Source organism: Lepidothrix coronata, unplaced genomic scaffold (genome assembly GCF_001604755.1).
Source record: "Lepidothrix coronata isolate B3197 unplaced genomic scaffold, Lepidothrix_coronata-1.0 Scaffold134, whole genome shotgun sequence".
In the NCBI taxonomy this organism is placed as follows: Eukaryota; Metazoa; Chordata; class Aves; order Passeriformes; family Pipridae; genus Lepidothrix; species Lepidothrix coronata.
The window spans coordinates 1,565,803-1,578,787 of NW_016690314.1; the positions used below are offsets into that span (position 1 = coordinate 1,565,803).

At 48.1% G+C, this 12,985-nt stretch overlaps 1 protein-coding gene across 1 annotated transcript in view; it reads right to left on the reverse strand.

Moving 5' to 3' along the window:
- Positions 1 to 12,985, reverse strand: part of ITPR1 (inositol 1,4,5-trisphosphate receptor type 1) — a 157,062-nt gene that overhangs the window by 75,651 nt on the left and 68,426 nt on the right. Inside the window, exons 20-30 of the mRNA XM_017827044.1 lie at positions 12,032 to 12,099; positions 11,279 to 11,444; positions 11,010 to 11,180; positions 9,995 to 10,060; positions 9,187 to 9,324; positions 7,554 to 7,679; positions 6,991 to 7,191; positions 5,049 to 5,300; positions 4,398 to 4,523; positions 3,558 to 3,686; positions 192 to 312 (exon numbers count right to left, since the gene is read on the reverse strand). Coding sequence (XP_017682533.1) covers positions 192 to 312; positions 3,558 to 3,686; positions 4,398 to 4,523; positions 5,049 to 5,300; positions 6,991 to 7,191; positions 7,554 to 7,679; positions 9,187 to 9,324; positions 9,995 to 10,060; positions 11,010 to 11,180; positions 11,279 to 11,444; positions 12,032 to 12,099 — 1,564 coding nt within the window. The remainder of the gene's footprint in view (positions 1 to 191; positions 313 to 3,557; positions 3,687 to 4,397; positions 4,524 to 5,048; positions 5,301 to 6,990; positions 7,192 to 7,553; positions 7,680 to 9,186; positions 9,325 to 9,994; positions 10,061 to 11,009; positions 11,181 to 11,278; positions 11,445 to 12,031; positions 12,100 to 12,985) is intronic.

The window sequence follows — 12,985 nt, forward strand, 5'->3', positions numbered from 1 at the left end:
CACACCACCTATTGCTCAACCACGACCATTTATCAACATAACCCTGGCTCTTTACACCTGGGCCACGACTTATCCACAGGTGACACCTGGGGGAAGGAAACTGCACTTTCTTCATGGAAGGACGACGTGAAAGCAGCAAGTTCTGGATGACCACATCTGAGCAGTTAGTTCTGCTCACGTCCACTTCTTACCTACATCTGAGAGGACCCGAATGCAGCTCTCCACAGAGGCCTTCTGGCTGGGCATCAGCCAGTTGCAGTGGTACACCCTGAACACCCCCTGCAGCAGCTGCACGAACACGGGCTGGCGAGTCTGCAACACAAGGGCAGAGAGAGTCAACCCCACCCTGCTGAGATGGGGCAGCACCACCTCGAGGGGACCCCAGTTCCCAGTTCCAGCTGGCACTCTCTGCACACCAGGCACTCCCAACTGGTCTGCAGCCACTTGCTGGGCAGCTCCAGGTTGTAGCCAGCGAACCTACGACACGATCACAACTGGGTGGGAAGGGTGGGAACCAGTGCTGGAAGGGAAACATGAAACAGGAGCTTCTACAGCATAAAGCCTCGGTAATTGAGGCTTGACTAAGCAAAGGAAATAAGCAGCCACCTTCATCTGTTTAATCAGGGCTATCAGCAACCCTGGCACACAGAGATCCTTGTTTTAGCACTGACCAGCAGCTGACTCAAGAGTCCACAGGGAAATGGGACCTGGCTCCACGACAGCACAGCTCCAGAGTTGAAAACTCATCATTTCAAGCATTATTACCTGGTATCTAATTTACTAAGGAACCAGCTGTGTGTGTGTTATTTGGAACACAGGTAGTAGTTAGTGGCAAATGCTACAGACCAGCCAAAATCGAGGTGTGGTTCTCAGCCCTGAATTTCAGCAGGTGATCTCCCACCACACACAGCTGAGCTGCTCCAACACACACATGCCCATGTTCTTTCATCTTTGCACCAGCCCAAAAACAGTGACCAAAATTCCGTGTTTGGTTTTGTACAGTGATTACCTAACAGAACAATTTATTTTACCTGTAGAGGAAAGAGTATTTTAAATATTTCAAACTGAAGGGAATACACCATGTCCCCGTGCCTAATAGCTATGGAATGCTTCTATCAGCTAAGGGAACTACACCACAGTGCAAAGACCACAAGACTTAGGAACCAGTGAAAAAATACCTCTTTTATTCTGGCCAACAGTAATTCCTGTTAATAAGAAAGAAGTGGAGTTAGAGGAAAAAGAGAAATCTATTAGATAATTAAATCCATTAGATCAATTAATCAAACACCATTATGAAAGGTACAAAAGGAGAACAAAAATTCAAACCCCAAAAACTGCTAAGGGGCAAAGACCTATTATCCTTTCTGGAATTAAGTCAAACACCAAAACCATGGCAGACAGCAGCATTCACCAAGGGCCCTGAAAATACCTGCATGTTTAGATGTAAACCACCCACATACTGCTTTCAGTTCAGGCTTAAAGACTTTTTGGTCTTAAAAAGCCTCCAAGATGTTTCATTTGCCTAAACTAGGTCAATAAATCAAACAGGAAATTTACTCCACGTTCCTCGTGTCTCCAACTCCACTTGGGAAGGAAAGCCTTGGGCAGCAGCAGCCTCAAGAGGCAAACAGGTGAAACAGGGCTTGTTAAAGAGGAGTTTTGGGCAGCTGTTCCCTGAAAAGACATTTATGTTCTCCTAATTTTATATGCTTTGAACAGCATGACATGTACAAGGTGTTCCTTCAACGAGCAAGGCTGGCCCTGGCTCAAGGGAGGTACAATTTCAGTCAAGCCATGACATGAAGGAGCAGGAGACAAGAGGAGGCTTGCACAGGAAAGAACAGGATGACAAGGAACAGCAGAAAGGACAGGGAGGGACTGGCCCAAAGCAGAGGGGCCACATCCCTCACCTCTGGGGACATGGCACAGATCGGGCAGAGGGGCTGCAGCATCTCAGGTGGGAGGGAAAATCCCACCTGGAGCAGGGATGGACACCAGCCAGGTGGTCCAACTGTCCACCTCAGGTGTTAGGATCCCTGGGGGTAGGCAAGAGACAGGCAAAAAAGGGAGAGAAACAACTTTTGACTTTGAGATGTAGAAGAAAGATGAATCTAGGACAAGAGACATCTATCAAGTGAGATAGGAAAAGAGGTGAACTGAGTGACTTCATCCTGCTAGACAGAGGGGGAGATTGAGAAGCTAAGGAAAAACTGCTGATAGAACATTAACAGATGGCTAAAACAGGATGGCAAAAAGAGTATTCAAATGCTGTATGCTCAGAGAAGACAACTCAGAGCAGGACAGCCCAGGTATATGGTACAGAGGGAAGAGAGAAGGGCAAAGCCCCAAGGACAAGGTTAATGATCTTGATTTCTCATTTCTTTGATTAAGTTCCAACAAATGAGGGTGATACACAACAGCAGCTGAAATCACACAAGGAGCACATCAGCTGCTGCACTGCTCAGGCCTGGGTGAGGGGAGAGACAGCCCTAAGGAGGCTGCTCAGCCTCAACACTTGGAGAAGAGTTCCCAGGGTGGCAAAACACTGGCACAGGCTGCCCAGAGAAGCTGTGGCTGCCCCATCCCTGGAAGTGTCCAAGGTCAGGTTGGAGCAACCTCGACTAGTGGAAGGTGTCCCTGCCCATGGCAGGGGGTGGAACTGGATGGGCTTTAAGGTCCCTCCCAATCCAAACCATTCCGGGATTCCATAAAACCTGCAGTTTGCACTGCAAACATCTGCCTTTGGCACGACCAGGTTGCACCAAGTTTCAACAACTACCCCTCTCAAACTTGTGCCAGAGCTGCCAGGCACCTGCCCACTCCACCCACACTCCTCCCAGCAAGTTATTTATGAATAAAAGAACAATATTATCTCTGTGCAAACACAAATATTAAGGCCACATCCTGACACTGCTGTTGTGCTGTGGAAATCTCTGCCTTCTGCCACTGCACAAGAGTTCCAAGCTCCTCCTTCACATTTCCCCAACTCTTGAACAAGGGAAAAAACCACTCAGATTAGCGAGACAACTAGAGCTTCTGGATCCTTTTTGAATGTTTTTAAGGGAAATTAGCAGATTTTATAGAAATAGTCTTTCTTTAATCAATCATCTCGGCATGCTCTGTAATGCAACACTCCTCCAGACATTTTCCAAAGCCTGGAAAGTTTGCCACCAAAGCTTGGGGCAACCTAGTCTAGTGGAAGGTGTCCCTGCCCACGGCACAGGGTTGGACCTGGATGATCCTGAAGGTCCCTTCCAACCCAAACCATTCTGTGATTCTGTGACACACAAACTCTCTCCAAATGGCCTGTGTGGTGTTGGTAGCACAGAGCTGAATCCACTGATGAAGCAGAGCAACACTTCAACTTCTCTAGAAGAATTTGTACTCTGATCTACAAATCTTTCCATTTCTCCAGCAAAAGGTCACAAGGAACAGTCAAATACTTGTTCCCCCATCACAACACGTGTTTCTTTTGACCTGGTAAACGGCGCCCGAGTGGAATGAACAGAACTGCCTTGGCAGCATGTTTTCCCTTTTCTGTCTCTGCATTTTCCTACCTGCAGGGTTGTGCTCTGGTCAGAGAAGGGGGAGCTGAAGAAGGTGGTGACAATGCTCATCACGATCTCCGTCACGTACTTCTCCAGGATGGAATCTGCGTGTTTCCTGTCGCTGGTGTTGTTACAGGCCTGCAGGACAAACCACCCTCAGCTCAGCAGCAGCTCACCAAGGCAGATCAACCACCCTTACAGCTGGAATTCCTGGCTTCCCATTATTCCAGTCCCAGCAGTTCCCTGCCATGGTGGTGTTTGTGACACTGGAGCTCTGGGCCTCCAGCACCCACAAGGGCAAAGCCAAGGGTGTCCCTGGTACAATGTGCTGGCACAGAGCACCTTCAGGGGGAGGGAGAGAACCACACTGCCTTGGAGGAGAGCAAGGGAAGGGTAGGGAGCACTGAGGTGTAATGCTTTCGTATGGGGAAATACTTGGAATCCCAGGCAAAAAGCCACAGGGCCGAATAAATGCCAGGCTTGGAAAAAATCTGTCCTGACCTGCCAAAAAATGTCGCTCAGGAAGGAGCTCAGCAATCCTGGCCAGAATAAGCAAACCAGGTGGCAGGACAGAAAAGGCACTGGACAAAGAAGCAGGGTGTGGGGCTTCACTGAGCTCTGGTTTGGTTGGTTTTTTTCTTTTAAAAAGGAAAATATTAATGTGTGCCATGGAATATGACTAATGGAATCCACAGGCATAAGGCAAAGAAGGCACACATAAATTTACAGGAACACAGAATTCAGGGAGCTTATTGCCTTGATGCACTGGTATGTTTTATTCTTACTGTTGTATATTAAATAGGCTCTTTTGAGCTTTCTGAATTCAGTTCCTTGGTACAGACACATTACCCGACAGATGTCAACCAGGAAGTTCTCAAACAGCTTCCACATGTGATTACTGGTGTAAATCTCTTTCATTTCTACTTCTGTGTCCACGTAGCAGTGGTTCAAGAAGTTGATGTAGGCTATTTTGACCTAAAAGCAGAGGAAAAAATTAATAAAGCATAAAAAGCTGAATGGTGGTATGGATGAATATAATGTCACATTAAAACTGCTACGTAAATAATCTGGAATTCCACTTCCTTTTATTTAACCACTGGTGAAATTTAATGCCATGAATAGCAAGACACCATCCAATAAAAAACCTCCAGGATAACTGCAGACCAAACGTCAGCATCATAATAATTTCCAGACCTGCAGAACCATCTGTTCAAGGTTAGCAGCACATCCACAAACCTCTCTGCCTCAAGAACCTTATAAAATAACCAAGTACAGCATCACATTCCTATTTTATGGCTAAGGAGTAATATAAAAGGATTTAACTTCACTATCCAGATTGACTGGGGGTGCTGACAGCAGAAGCAGGGAAGGAATCCAGTTTCCCAGCTCACTGCCCACCTGCACCACCCCCTTCCCAGGCCAGACTCAGCAATATCAAACCTCTCTCACCCCAAATCAGCACATTTCAAATAGAAACAGGCCAGTTCTATCAGCCCTCACCTCAGGAATGCAATCCTCATGGGTCACCACCCTCACAATGTCATCCAGGGGGAGGAGGGAGTTGCACTTGATCTCTGTGTAGACGTTTTTGCCCTCAGTGCACACAGCCAGCAGCTCCACCAGGTGGATGTGGTACATCAGGGGGCTGTTCTCGTCCATCCGATCCCTCTCTGACCTCATCATCTGCACCAGGGTCTGGAAGGAGGCTCTGTCGTTGTAGAACACCAGCACATCTTCTCCTGCGTTCACCAGCTGCCAAGGACGGAGAACATTCCATCAGCAGAGCAAAGCCTGGGATCTCCCCACGGCATCCCCCTACTCTGGGGCTGCAAATGCCCATGAGCTGCTCCTCAGACACTCAAAAGGAGCACAGCCCCCAGGTCAGCTGGGCACTGCTCCCGTGCTGCCTTCACGGGAGACAGGACACGAGCAGGACATTTTCTCCTAAAGAATTTACCACTTCTGAACTGCTGGAGAAGTTCAAAGCCAGTCCAGCTGCCTGCTTAGACAGAAGTTGTGCCAACAAACTTCTGACTTTCCATTGTGCTTTTTTATTTCATGTCCTGTTGCCTCAGTTGACTTTTTAATGCAGCTGTGGGCAGCTCTGGTCAGAGAACTGCCCTGGGGCACAGGGATGGGAGGGCTCAGGGCTCACTCCTTCCACCCTTCTGAGCAAACACCATCCACCTTCCAAGGCACAAAGTCACACCTTAAGTCACACACTGGAGATTTACATCAGCTTCACATCTGACACCCTGCTGGCCACGATTTCAGAGCAGCTCAGACCTCCTGGAACTCCAGGAAAGGAAGGAGAACGAGCAAAGTGAGACCTGCCCCAGGTTGGGCACTGCTGAGCAGGAGGGGTCCAGGGCTGTCCTCCCCCAGGGTTTGGGAAAAACAGCAGGATAAAAGGCAGGAGGAAACCTCTCAGGCAGCCCCCTCTGCTCAGCACTGCTGACCACCCCACAAACTCAGCTGTGTGCTGAGAAGCTCACAAAGCTGCTTTCAAGCTGAACAACAAATTCTGGAAGATTTTCCATCAATCTACCAGGATTGATGCACAAAAGCCAGATTTCACAAATCTGATCCTGGGGCTCCCCCTGCTGAGGAGGCCAAATATCCCATCAGATGTGTAAATACACCATCATGGATCACATCCAATATCCCACTTAGAGGCACTTAGTCACCCTTCTCTTACCTCTCCCTTCTACCCTGCCACTCCAATTCCCCAGTTACCCACACACCTAAGGAACACCCTCATCTTTTCCACCTTCAGCACTTTAACAGCTGAGTAAGTACATCTTGCTAAGATTATTTACAAGGGCCTGGAGTGACAGGACAAGGGGGAATGGCTTCAAACTGAAAGACAGGAAAAGTATGGGTGGGGAGGCCCTGGCACAGGGTGCCCAGAGAAGCTGTGGCTGCCCCATCCCTGGAAGTATCCAAGGCCAGTTCTGAGCAGCCTGGGAGAGTGGAAGGTGTCCTTGCCCATGGCAGAGGGTGGGACTGGATGGGCTTTAAGGTCCCTTCCAGCCCAAACCATTCTAGAATGCTATAAAGAATTCCCATCAAAACACTATCATGGTAAAATTCTCCTTCTGCATTAGTGATCTTGAAATTAAACTAATTCTCTTCAAGCCAATTTTGCTAGAGAAAGGCACCCCTGCTTCATAATCCCACCCATGTGCTGCTGTGCACACGTGCTGGGAAGTAACTTGTGCCATTAATTATCAACCCCTCGTTACACCTATGAGTCAAGAGCTCAGAAAGCTTTTGGTCACAAAAAGCCTGAGCTTTCTGGGAGCTGTTTGCTCTTTTTGCATGGTGAGAGCTCACTGTCAGGTTCTTGGCAGTCCCCGAAGCGAGAGGATCAATTTGTCATGTTCACCAACTGCTGTGTGAAAACTTCTGTTCAGACCCTGCAAATCCCTGCAGCTCTCACCTCAGCCATTACCATATCCTGGCATTTCTTAATGAACTTCCCCTCTGCCTTGACGATTGTCTGCAGGAACTTGATGTACTGAACGTTCCTGCCGTGGGTTTCGATGCAGTGGACGAAGTGCTGAACGACGCGCTCGTTGATCTCGCTGCAGAGCTGGAAGTTGTTCATGAAAATGTGCTGCATTGTCACTGCTTCCAGAATCTAGGGGATGAAGGGAAGAAAGCAATCAGAAAATAAACAACCCACCGGGCCCCCCCAGAGGTCAGGGTAAAGCCAACGCTCCTGCAGGGCACAGGGCTGGAGGAACATTTCTGGACCTCATCTTTCAACACCCCAGCTCCTATCTCAGCCTGTTTTTCACTCCACCTCAGCCTCTTGAACTCTCTACACTGAAATGGCCCTAAACAAACATCTTGCCAACCTTTGAGGCTTCAGAATGAAAACAAAATGTGACCTCTTCAACCAATCTTGCATCAGAACAGCCCCTGAGGCTTCACCAAGGACAACCCAGTCCCTTTCCTTGCTAGAACAAAAAATAAATCATGGCCTGAGGTTATTCTTACCCCTGGGTTAAGGAACAGGTTTATGTGCTTGTGCAGCAAGGCCTGATTCTGTTGGTTCCCAGCGCAGAAGTTCTGCAAAAACTCGTGTGCAAGCTTCATTATCTCCTGCATCCTCGTGTCTTCAGCCTGGGGTTGCATGACAAACAAGAGGGAGTTAAAAGGACTCCAAAGGTTCACTTTCAGGTGAGCACTGGACGAGCCACAGCTCCAGCTCTGCAAAGGAACTGTCACGTCCCTCACACCCCGAAGGAAAACAAACCTCCACCCAGCTCACAGACGCTCGGGATGAGTTTGGCCCGTTCCACAGTTCTAAAGAGCATCAAAAACGAAGTCCATAATAGAAATTACAGTAGTTTATTCCCTAAAACTGCCTACTCCATGGCCAGGCCTGCCAGCAACGTGCTTTAGTCACTTCTGAACATCCCGGCACGTTGGCCAAGCCACACATCATCACCTCGGGGCTGCCCAGGAACTCTGCCACGTTCCACTGCACAGACAGATGGGCAGCTCATGGCAAGGGAGACATGGAAAGTTGTCACTGCACCAGTTCAGCCCAATTTATATTTACTGGAACCTGCACACTGCTTGCACACTTCCAAGCACTGCTGAGGAACTGGTGCCTCTCCTCTGACGTCAGTGTGGATCCCCAACCCACCGATGGCAGAAGATGCAGTTTGGAAAATCAGAGTCTGTTTTTACTTTTAAGGAATTTCATATATTTCCAAGGGTGAAACCCCTTCCACGCTGCCTGTCCAATGCACATTCACATGTACAGGACAGAAAGAAGACAAGATGTTGGAGAGTGTCTTTGCTGCCCATTTTTTAGCAAAGTATGAAGCAAGAAACCATGAGACTTAACATTAATCAAAGCTACTGTCCAGAATTACTGGTTCTCAGAAACCTGTGGAGTTTGGAACAGAGGACAGCAGAGTGATCAGGAAACTTGTCACCTCTGCACTGATAAGTACCTGTCACCTGTGACTAATGGGCAGCCAACAGGATGAACTTGGGCTGTGCTGCATCAGCACAACATGGGACTGTGCAGGCTCCAACCAGACACAACCCAGACCCAGTGGGCTCCAAACCAGTCCCAGTGGGCTCCACACTGCACTGTGATAACATGTGGCATCTGACAGGGCTCATTACTGAGCCCTGACCTGGCGGGCCAGTTGGTATTTATTCATTTCTGAGGGGGGAGTTTGGGACTCTGCAACTGAGGGGGTCTGTGTTTAACTACTGGACAGACCTGACAAATCCCCTGGGGACCAGGCACTCTGGTGTTCCCAGGATGGTGGGCATGCAGCTGCCTGGTAGCAACAACCGGGTCTTGCTTCCACAGCTCAACTCCAAGGCAGCACATGCCTCCCATGAAAAGCTCCCAGTTGAGCCTTGGTCTTACTCTGAGCTGTGGCAGACAAATACTTCTTCAGGAAATAGTGCATAACTGTATGTTAAAGACTTCACACAAACAGAGCTTGTCCAAGCTCCCCAAAGTATGGATATTTTACAGACTGTGAGACCATATAAACCAGCCCCTGTGGATCCAATACATTCCAACATATCCAAGATTCAGAGGAGGCATTAAAAGCCTGCCAACGGGACCCAAAGCAAGGAGCCAGCAGAGGAGCCCCACCTTCTCGTAGGGGATCTGCAGCAGCTCCAGCACCACGGCGTGGGCTCCCATGTTCCGCAGGAGTCGCTGCTGCTGCTTCCGGCTCTTCCTCACCGAGGCCCCTTCCTGCACACAGAGCTTGCTGAGCCGCAGCAGGATCTGCAGAGAGACTGGCTTTAGAGCCCAGAGCCTGGCTGTTCCTTCACAGAATGCCAGGTCCCAGAGAGCAGCAACGGGGAGAAACTCCTCTGTGCGGAGCAGAGCGGCTCCAGGCAGCTCCTCATGGCCCAGGCTCCATCCATGGCATCTGACTAAGGCTGGTGGACTTGGATGATCCTTGTGGGTCCCTTCCAGCTCTGGATGCTCTGTGATTCTATGCTCCTGCAGAACCCACCACAGGCTCCACACACAGGCCTGCAGCTCACACCACACCAGCACCAACACACACTCTCAGTCTGGTGTTTCCTAAATTAAATTCCAACAGCAAAGCGGGTTTGAGTGCCAGGTACTCAGGACCAGGGCAAACTAAATGGCTTCTCCCCCTGCCTCCTGCCTTTGTAGTCTTTAACAATGAAAATATTGTGTTACCATTGAAACAGCAGCAAAACCTCGCGTTTCTCACTAATCCATCCTCAAGGAAAGAGTACACACGTCGTGCTTATTATATCCTGGCTTCCCATTCAAGCTGGGATATGTTATTACTCAGCAAATAGTTTCCACAATGGCACAGTGACTCAGACTGTCCTGGGTGCCTCCCTCTGCCTGCAGCTCTCCAGAGCTCTGTTACTCATTTACACTGCCAGGGAACTATCAAGAAGCAAAGTTTTACCTCTTTTACTACCCGGTAGTTGTAGCTGCTAGTACTTTCAGGCTTTTGGGACTTGCTGTGACCTTCCTGAGGATAAAATCAGACAATTTATTAGTAGCTTATACTACTGCCTTCACGAAGGCTAAAATTACCGTTCTAGGACAGCGCCCGCTCTCCTCCTGGGAAGGACTGTCATCCTCCAGCTCTGACAGTCTCACAAAAATACATACAATTATCTTGTCAAGTCACACTGACCTCTATAACACAAAATAAGGTGAGGGTGGGATGATTGCAGAGACAGCAACTTCCTGTCCTTTCCTTTGGTTGTCACATTCTGTCTCTAATCAAGTCTCCCCCCCAAAAAAAAGTCCTTACTTCTCTTCCTCTCAACTATTATTAAACTGTCACTGCACACAGACTAAGAAATGCCTCTCAGGACCTGCACAAGAAAAGCAACAAGTAAATTACTTGTCTTTACTTCCAACAATGAATGTTCATAACCAAGGGACTGTTTCTTGGATTCCCTCACCCAGTCTTGTCTATTTGACTGCAAATTATACGGAGGCAAAATGTGTTTAATGAGTTCCAAGTCAGATGTGCATGTCAGGAAAGTCCTGGATTATCAGGCACAGATAAAGCACAGTTCTCTTCTGTCATTTATCAGTGGCATGACTGAAAAGGCATCACCTGAGCAGTTCACAGCTCTGCCCTTACCTTACTTGAGGTGCTTTTAACTGGACAAATCCCATGTGATCGCTCAGTGCTGGAAGGACAGAACTGTGGAGTCAGAGCCAACCCAAACCAGCTCTGTTAAGACCCTAAGGGTGACACTTCAGTGGCTGCTAATCCTGAGCAGTCTCCACTTGGTATCAACCAGCTCAAGTTCTCCCCTTTCTCTTGCCTTAACCTAAAAATACACAGCCAGCCTCACCAGGCTGCTCAGCGTGCTGGGAAGATGGGCTTCTGCCACAGTTCTGAACACAGCCACCCCCTCAAAATACCCACAGGGGAATCTGCACAAACACAGCCTAATTACCTCTTTCTTCTTGTGCTCGTTTTCACCTGGCACACTGTCCATGGCCTCGTCAGGACCTTGGCCTTTGTACACCCACAGCTCCGACTTCTCCACTATTGACCTCAGCTGGTCCAAGTCTTGTTTGATCTGCTTGTAGTTGTCAACATCTTGGCTGGTAACAAGCAGTTGAACCTTACATGAATGCAATCCATTAGTTGCACAAAAAGGGGTTGTTTTTAGCTGCAATACACACATTCAGATGAGGAATAACTCTTGGAACTCACACATACCTGCTTGAAAGCTTGAAGGACTTCTTGTCTCTGGCTGAAGTGCCTGAAGAGGAGCTGCAGTGCTCCAGACACCAGGGGAGGGTAATCATGCATGGTTAAGTGCAACAGAACTCGGAGAAATGTTCTGCCACCGTGATCATCCAAATCCAGAGGTGTGTTCTCCTCACTGAAAACAGAGTGGAGGAGTTAACTGGCACATTAGACTGAGTATGCCAGCAGGTTCTTAATCCACTTAACAGGAGGAAAACCTCTTTTCTTACTTTTAAGTAAGGAGGAAATTTATCAAATCAAATGCGATCTCAAGACAGGGTTTTTGGTGTGCTGTTAAGAGGGAGGCTATTCCAGAATCTCACTGCTCAGGGTCCACTCAGCTTGCATTACCCAATTTACAGTTTTGCCAATCCTTGCCTGCACAAACTCTTCCACCTAAGTAAGATTTTACTGCAGCACTGAGCTTAAGATGCCCTAATTCTCCACCCTGGCTTTTACCCATTAAGTGGAGCCCTCCCGCAATGACTCTTCTGGCTGAAGGACCCCTGTATCCCTGATCTGTTATTTTTAATCCAACTGGACCCTACTTTGAACTGCATCAAAGTCATTTTAAGAAAATGGAGCCTGAGTAACTGTGGCAGCTGTTTTCAAGCTCTCCCCAGCCACCATCTCCCTCTGGACTGGAATTTCCACTCCCTGGGAGCCCTGCAGCCTGGGGACTCGGAGCTGCCCCTCGATGAGCACCTGTGAAGAGATACTTTCCTTCCTCCAAAGATCCCCTCAGCTTGTTCCTCGATATGTTCGAAGTCCAGGGCTCCTGAGAACACGAGACAAACGTGTGATGTCAGTGTGACATCAAAGAGGTTTTTTCAGCCTAAAAACATTTCAAATGGCAAGTGGTGACAGGGGAGTGAGCAAGGGGGTCATAACAAGCTGAAAGGGACACTGAGATCACTGAAGCAGCTGCTCAGATAACATAAGACAATAAATTAACCTGCTCCCTGCTCACAAATTAAACTGTATAATCATTTCAGCAACATCCAGGCTTATTCCTCTCTTGCCTATTTTTAGATTGCACCAGCATCATTCCAGGATGCTGAATGGGACCTGGTGTCATTCCAAGGGGCCATTCACAGTAAAAGCCAAACTTCACCCTTGAGAAGTTCTAAAGTAATAAATTCAGCCATGACAGCAATAAAAAGGCCTTTGCCTTTCTCAGTGTAAGGTACCTCATCACATGGGCAATGACCAATATTCTGAAATAAAATAATAAAAAAACCCCAACAACATAAAACTGACAAAACAGACTTGGAGCCTCATTATTTCACAAAAATTTGCCAAGGGGAACAGAAGGGAGGACAGGGATTTTATATCCTTGCCAAAAACATGTACCCCATTTCTCCCAAAGTCCAGCTGGCAGAAAGAGCTGTGGGTGTGCCCCCAGCCCCATTCCAAAGGCTCAGGCAGCCCAGGAAAAGAGTCAACACATCCCCTTTGAAGTGAGATCAAAAGACAGTCACGCTTTGAACACTTCACATCTAAACTACATTTTTCTTATCTTTTTCCTCTGCATCTGCAGATACAGCCCCCAAATTGGGGAATAAAAACTGTTTGATGACTCCTAAGCTGCACATTTAAAGTTCAGTTATTCCCACATGGCACAGGTCCTCCTACAGGACACTTTTTGCCCTGGAAAGTGATATCCCAACAGACAAC